This window comes from Oryzias latipes, chromosome 21 (genome assembly GCF_002234675.1).
Source record: "Oryzias latipes chromosome 21, ASM223467v1".
NCBI classification, from domain to species: domain Eukaryota; kingdom Metazoa; phylum Chordata; class Actinopteri; order Beloniformes; family Adrianichthyidae; genus Oryzias; species Oryzias latipes.
The window spans coordinates 29,692,748-29,700,551 of record NC_019879.2 but is presented as its reverse complement, the minus strand read 5'-3'; the positions used below and the strand labels follow the sequence as shown (position 1 = coordinate 29,700,551).

The 7,804-nt window shown below is 44.1% G+C and overlaps 1 protein-coding gene across 1 annotated transcript; it reads left to right on the top strand.

The window, feature by feature from the left end:
- Positions 1–472: 472 nt before the first annotated feature.
- Positions 473–7,549, top strand: LOC100125517 (UDP-glucuronosyltransferase). The gene is made up of 5 exons (XM_004086921.4): positions 473–1,386; positions 1,868–1,999; positions 2,259–2,346; positions 6,378–6,597; positions 7,131–7,549. The coding sequence occupies exons 1-5, from the start codon at positions 526–528 to the stop codon at positions 7,411–7,413; spliced, it is 1,584 nt and encodes a 527-aa protein (XP_004086969.1). The 5' UTR covers positions 473–525; the 3' UTR covers positions 7,414–7,549.
- Positions 7,550–7,804: the final 255 nt, after the last annotated feature.

Here is a 7,804-nt window from a genome sequence, read left to right as displayed (position 1 = left end):
AACAAAAATGTATATTTCCATGTGTCGCACAGCCTGTTTGATGGTATCCCCCTCCCTCACCACTGCCAAAGCCATGGGAATCGGTTTCATGTTACAAATATGCTTCGCACGCAACCTTGTCATTACAAAGGCTGAAGAAATACCTGAGTGCGTGACACTGTAAAACCAGGAAGAAATGGGTAAATGCTTTCAGCAAGCAAACATCCGAGTGGGAGGGGGAAAACGAAAATGATAAAGTAAACTTGGAGGACTTTGTCATGATCAGAGTGAGTGGGTTCTCAGTAAGTCCTGTTGAGTTGAAACAATAAAGCACAGAAACACACTGAATGCCAGAAGTTCCTAAAGAAATCCTCCGGGGAACCTCTGCTGGTTCCGCGGTTGTGTAACCGCTTGACTCAAAGTGCAGCCTGCACTTCCTGTGGAGTCAGGAAACCCTCCCTCGCATGCACGCACATAAAGCCGCCTCCCCGACAGGCACCTCCAGCTCTCCACAAGTCAATTTGGAGTGCAGGAAAGGAGGAGGCGATGGGTGTCAGAGGGTGGTTTCCCACAGCAGGGCTGCTGGCTTGGCTGTGCTGCCTCAGTCTGGGGCCCGTTCAGGGGGGGAAGGTGCTGGTCATGCCTGTGGATGGAAGTCACTGGCTCAGCATGAAGATTCTGGTGAAGGAGCTCAGTCGCAGAGGCCATGAGGTCACAGTTCTGGTGCCTGAAAGCAGCCTGCTGATCAAAGGCTCGAAGGACTACAAGACGGAGGTCCACAAAGTTCCCTTCACCCAGGAGGAACTGAATGGAAAGTTTGACAAACTCAGGGAGTCGGTGTTCGTCAAGACCCCAGAGTTTACAGATATGTTTGTCAATGTGCAGCGTTTGGTGGAGTTTACCACCCTGCAGGTGAAAGGTTGTGAGAGTCTGCTGGACAGCGAGGATCTGATGGAGAGGCTGAGAGGAGAAGGATTCGATGCCATGCTGACCGACCCCTTCCTTCCCTGCGGCTCCATCCTGGCTAAGATGTTTTCCATTCCAGCTGTTTATTTTCTGCGCGGGCTTCCATGTGAGCTGGATTACAAGGCCAACCAGTGTCCCTCTCCGCCTTCTTTTGTTCCCGTGTTTTACTCCGGGAGCACAGACAAAATGAACTTCCTGCAGAGAGTGAAGAACTTCTTCATGTACAACGTGCAGTCCTACGTCTGCACGGTGCTTTACCAGCACTTTGACGATCTGGTTAGCAGGCGCATCGAAAGTGGCATGTCCTACAAAGATCTCCTGAGCCACGGGGCGATCTGGCTCTTCAGATATGATTTCACTTTTGAATGGCCCAGACCCCTCATGCCAAACATGGTGTTGATTGGTGGAATCAACTGTGCCAAGAAAGCCCCTCTCCCAACCGTGAGTACTCCACTACATTTAGGAGCAAGTGAGCATGCAGCCCTACTTAAATTGAAGGTTCAAAGACTCAAAAGCGTAATCCCTTTAACATGTTTCACTTTAAAAGTCTAATTTCATTCTGTAGTACTTGCTGAGGGCAAAAATGACATTCACTAAACCGATACTTGCAAATGCATCAGTGGAACTGGTTTCTCTGCTTCTGAGGATGACGCAATGTGGATTTATAGATTGTGGTAGAGTAGTTAAGATCTGATGGCCCCGGTCAACAGAGCTCAGCAGAAACAACAGCCTGTTGATCCAATCACAATGACATTGTGCTTCAGATTGGAAAAAACAGATATCTGTGGCACAGTGTTAGTGAAATTGATGCCTTTTTGTATCCATGAATAGGTTTTTGTCTGTATTAACAGTGATTTTGAAGAAAAAAAAGATGCTGTGTTGTTCATGTGGTGACTGTTCGGCCTCATCCTCCTCCCTGCAGGACCTGCAGGAGTTTGTGGACGGCTCAGGAGACGACGGCTTCATCGTCTTCACGCTGGGCTCAATGGTGTCCACAATGCCTGCGGAGAAGGCCAAACAGTTCTTCGATGCATTCCGCCAGATCCCCCAGAGGGTAAATATGAGCCGATTCATTCGCCGCACATTCCTCAGCTAACCTTTACCCCAACTACCCATGACATTTCTCATGTAAAAGACCACTGCGCTATAGAAACACGACACATTAACCAGAGGTGTCCACCTTCTGAGTGCATGTATGTGAAAGGTCTGATCAGAATTGTTGGCTGGACTTTGCTCTTGGTCTTTCGGTAAATGTGCAAAACCTCTGAGCGTCTGCATGTGCTCAAAACGCCGTGGTGTGGTTTGTGTTTCAGGTTTTGTGGAGATACACAGGAGAGCTGCCCGAAGATATGCCCAAAAATGTTAAAGTTATGAGTTGGCTACCTCAGAATGACCTTTTAGGTAAGGAGAAAAATTCATCAGCATAGACTGTTTTTTGCAGGATTGCCCAGCTGCTGTTGTCCAGATCTTCTTGCTGCTGATCACCTGGATCAGGTGTGTTCAGGCAATCAGAATGAAATCTGAGTCGGCCAATCAGCAGAAAGCAGAGAGAACTATAAAGCAGACAAGGTGGAAGATCTCAACGGCCAATGTCCTACTAACCTGCGGTTGCAGCTTCTTGTTGGCAAAACACACCTGATCCAGGGGGTATTCCAGAAAGCAGGTTTTGCTAGTTACCATGTTAAGTTAGCGGATAACCTCAGTTTTCGGTTCCAAAAACAGAGATATGTTTCAGGGTTTGTCAAGTTGCCATAGCAACTAATGCTCTGAACATAACCTGGTCTGGAGCAGGTTTAGTTGAAGGTTAGTTTGTTTTCAGAGAGCTGAAGTCAGCTTAAAAATAACACACAGTTATCAGACAGTTATTTTCCTTTAATTCAAATTAATTTAATTAAGTAGGTGTAACTTTGGTGCTGCTGTTAGATTGGCACCGCAAAGGATTCTGGGATATCATTCCCTTTGCCTGTCTGGACGGATTTGGGTTTAAGTGTGGGTATTTGACCAAATGTGTTTAGTTGTTTAGCTGTTTTACTGTGTTTCGCGGCAAGTGGCTCAGCCGGTAGATCAGGTCGTCCAACAACTGAAGGGTAGGTGGTTAGATCCCCGCTCTCCCCACCCAGCTGCCCCCCCCCCGAACGCGGCTAGTCTGCAGTTCACCACTCCTCCCAGGGGATGGGTCAAAATGCGGAGAAGAATTTCAACATTGTGGGATAAATAAAATATCAATTATTATTATTATTTTACCCTATTATGTTTAATTCTATCTGCACCATGAGGGAGAAGATGATGAGATTATTCAGCAGCACTAGTGCTGAGCAATGTGACAAGATCTGAAGTTAAAGTCGGAGTCACATTAAATGAATCTGTGCTTCAGATTGCAAAACCACATTCATTTTAATATTATAAAAATGAGAATATCTCCTGCCTCAAACTTAGACATGAGAGCTCAAGAAGTACAATCAATTAAGATGAAAAAACATTTAATAAATTGGAGTAATATGACATTTAGTTAGATAAATTTGTAAATTTGGGTTGTGAAAACAATTACTGAGTTGGATAGACGTAAGAAATTAGGTTGAATAAATTTGACTCTCTCTCTCTCTCTATATATATATATATAAATTTATAGAGTAATTGAGTTAAATTGTGTGTCACATTGAAAAATGAAATGAGATAGAAACTCGTGCGTTTACTTTCTGTTCTTTGTTTCCAAGCAGAAACTCTTTATTTTGCTGATGATGCAGCCATATTACTATTTTGATGGTTTTATAATCTTCATACGCCGTCATTAAAATCTCAGACTCCGTCTCACTGAAGTATAGAGCTCTCTTTTTTTCTCCACGCGTTTCCATGGTGACTCCGGAAATCAGCGATCCATTGAGAATGTCTTTGTGTACCTGCTGTGCACGTGCGTTAACCCAGGGTTACCAAGTCGAGTGTAATTACACTAACTCATATCCGGTCTTTTGGAACCAACATACCCAGAGTAAGCAAGTTCAGGCGGATTTCAGCCAGAGTTCAGGGTTACAGTCAGGGTAGTTTAAACATGCTTTCTGGAATACCCCCCAGGCAATCTGCAGCAGATGAGACAAGGTTTCTGAAAAAAAGCAAACAGAATTTAGCAACATTTTTAAATTTCACATTAAAAACTTTACTGCTTATCCACTTTGGATTTGTCTTGGTTTTGGACGTCTTCCAGTCTTTTGCTTTTTGTAAGAAATTTTTATAATTGTGTAGAAGTGTAGATTTTAGTTATAGATGCAATGTTTTCCATCACTTTTGAAACGTAATCATTTAGTTTAAGTTGAGTTGAACGGGAGGTGTATTGCACGTTAAACAATTAATGCTGGAATAGATTATATTGATAACCAATAATAATCAAATCAAACTTTATTTGGATAGCAATTTTTTCAGTTCGCGCTACTCATAGTGCTTTACATAAAAACATAGTCAAATTTTAAAAACAAAAGACAAGACATTAAACAAATATTTAGTCTAAAACCCATACAATGACCCCCCCCCCACACACACACATAAACACACCCATACACACCATAAGATGTTTGACTAAACTGATGCAATACAAATCTGGCTTTGCACTGAAGTGGGGAAACAATATTTTGGGGACTTGTCCACATCAGTGACCCCCCCACTCAAGTCCACATAATACGTGAATAACTTATTGATTATAACTTGTTCTGCGTTTGTGAGGTGTTGGAAGAGTTGTCGTGTTTTAGCTGTTCACGCGTTTTCCGAGTCAGCTGTCATTTTTCTGATCAATCTCATACCAGGTTAGCGCTCTTGCCTCACAGCCTGAAGGCCCCCAGTTTAAGTACCGTACCGGCTGGGGGACCTGAACCAGAACACCAGTGGGGAACCTTTCTGTGTAAGGTTTGCATGTTCTCCCCGTGGCCCTGCGACAGACCGGCGACCTGTCCAGGATGTCCCCAGAGCTGGCAGGATGGACTCCGGCAGCCCCGTGACCCTTAAAGGGACAAAACTGGTTTAGAAGATGGATTCTCAGACCACATGTACACACCATTTTTGCAACAACAACCCATTGATGCAAATGGCACAAAAATAAGAACAAAACTAATAGTTTGGAAATAAAAGCTCCTAAATGTTCTTTTTTAAAATATGTCATAAAATTAATAATAATTAATAATTAAATTAACCAAAATGACGGTGGTGAGATGTGCTGTAGGTCAGACAGAGGAGTTCAAGGTGGAGGTGGGACTACACCAAGGATCAGCTTTGAGTCCTTTTTTGTTTGCTATGCTGATGGACAGGCTGACAGACGAGGTAAGACAGGAATCTCCCTGGACAATGATGTTTGCGGATGACATTGTAATTTGCAGTGAGAGTAGAGAGCAGGTGGAGGAACAGCTAGAGAGGTGGAGGTTTGCTCTGGAAAGAAGAGGCATGAAGGTCAGTCGTAGTAAGACAGAATACATGTGTCTGAACGAGAGGGATCAAGGTAGAAGCGTTAGGTTACAGGGGGCTGAGGTGAAGAAGGTGCAGGAGTTTAAGTACTTGGGGTCAACAGTTCAGTGTGATGGGGATTGTGGAAAAGAGGTGAAGAGGCGAGTGCAGGCAGGTTGGAGCGGGTGGAGGAAAGTGTCAGGAGTGTTGTGTGACAGAAGAGTGCCAGCAAGACTCAAAGGAAAGGTGTACAAGACAGTGGTGAGACCAGCTCTGCTCTATGGGTTAGAGACGGTAGCAGTGAGACAGAGACAAGAGGCTGAGATGGAGGTAGCAGAGATGAAGATGTTGAGGTTCTCCTTAGGAGTGACCAGGTTAGACAGGATAAGGAACGAGTACATCAGAGGGACGGCTCATGTTGCCTGTGTTAGCGACAAAGTCAGAGAAGCCAGACTGAGATGGTTTGGACATGTTCAGAGGAGGGATAGTGGATATATTGGTAGAAGGATGTTGGAGATGGAGCTGCCTGGCCGGAGGGCAAGAGGACGGCCAAAGAGGAGATATATGGATGTCTTAACAGAGGACATGAAGTTGGCTAATGTTAGGATAGAAGATGTTCATGATAGAGTGAGGTGGAAAAGGATGATTCGCTGTGGCGACCCCTGATGGGAAAAGCCGAAAGAGAAAGAAGAAATTAACCAAAATGAAAGCCCATTTTCATCCACATACCATATTATTTCTTTCTCCAATGAGGTGGATTACCAAAACGCTCCACAGATCTGCTCAAGGTCCGGCCCTTCTTTCACATTTTAGAATCCTTTGTGGCCCACGGGTCAAAATGTTTGCCCACCCCTGGACTAAAGCATGTCAATTCATAGCCCAGAATCCTCACCAAAAAAATAGCAATTTAGTTAATTTAGAGTTTCGATTGGCTTTTTTTCCCCTGATAAAATGTCTACAAATTGAGAAGAAACTCTATAAACTGTTGCTGCTTTCTTTTTGTTTTTCAGCCCATCCCAAAATCAAAGTCTTCATAACTCATGGAGGCACCCATGGAATCTATGAGGGCATCTGCAACGGGGTGCCCATGTTGATGTTTCCTCTTTTCGGGGACCAGGGGGATAACGTGCATCGGTTGGTGGCTCGCGGGGTTGCAGAGAAGCTCAGCATGTTGGACGTGACGACTGAAACTCTACTGGCTGCACTGAAGAAACTCATTTATGACAAAAGGTGACCATGTGACAGCTGAAGAACATTTAAGTCCTGGATTTTAAAAGAAGAAGAAGAAGAAAACAATGTTTACAAACGCATCGTATATTATTCTGTTTTTAATTTTAGGTGTGATGTTATCAAGATGCCAAACTATTCTTAGCATTTTATTATGACACTTTGGGTTTGTTGAGGAATTCTGACGTCAAGCCGGTTTCTGCATCACAGAGTTTACAAACTTCTTAAGTGTGGGGACCTTTTTCTTTGGACTGAACCCAGCATGGCATGACATATATGTAGAAGAGGTGAAAGGATAACGACCAGAGCACCTTAAGTAATTTTGCTCCTCTGTGATTGACATCATTATAGAGGCCATCTGTGTGAGATGGAACGCTTGACTGAACTGTCAGAAAGCTTAAACAAACCCAAGAATGCCTGAAAAGAAAGTGGCTGGTGTTGGACGGCTCTTCCACACATGGAGCCCCACCAATTAAGCTTACGTTTTCACTATGTCGACTAATTCTTTTGACAAAGTTCTTTTGCTTTTCCCTCAGCTACAAAGAGCGGATGGCGACTCTGTCCTCCATCCACTTAGACCGGCCCATTGAGCCGCTGGAACTGGCGACTTTCTGGACCGAGTTTGTCATGAGACACAAAGGAGCCACACATCTACGGGTGGCTGCACATGACCTGAACTGGTTTCAGTACCACAGCCTGGACGTCATCGGCGTCCTCGCCATCGTCGTCATCACCGTGCTGTGGGTGACTCTGAAATGCTGCTCGTTCGGCGTTCGCAAGTGTTGTGGACGCCGAAGCTCAAAGAAGAAGTCTGAGTGAGGAAACGGTTCAAACGCCACTGTGAAGTTTCATTGAGGTGCACTGTTTGTGTGTGAACGTGTGTGTACAAAGTGTAAGACATCCATAAGCAATGATTTCCTAAACCCCTCTTTGAAATAATAAAAAGAAAAAAACAGTTTTTTCTCCAATTACATTTTTTGACTAAACTTTTTTGATCTCTCGGGATATAGCTGGGTCTTTCCACGGTGTGATGCATACAAATTCAAATTCAGCTTTGTTTAAACAGGACTTATCCTGCACATCAATATGGCGGCTGAGAGGTGCAAGACACGCTTACGTTTAAGATAAAACAACAACAAATCCCTGTACAAATGACCAAATACTGAAACACAACAACGAAAGCGGAGACTCGGCTTCTTACAGAAAGGGA

Coding starts and splice junctions, on each gene's coding strand:
- LOC100125517 (XM_004086921.4), top strand. CDS start 526: ATGGGTGTCAGAGGGTGGTTTCCCACAGCAGGGCTGCTGGCTTGGCTG. Junction 1,387..1,867: donor AGAAAGCCCCTCTCCCAACC/GTGAGTACTCCA, acceptor TCCTCCCTGCAG/GACCTGCAGGAGTTTGTGGA. Junction 2,347..6,377: donor ACCTCAGAATGACCTTTTAG/GTAAGGAGAAAA, acceptor TTTGTTTTTCAG/CCCATCCCAAAATCAAAGTC.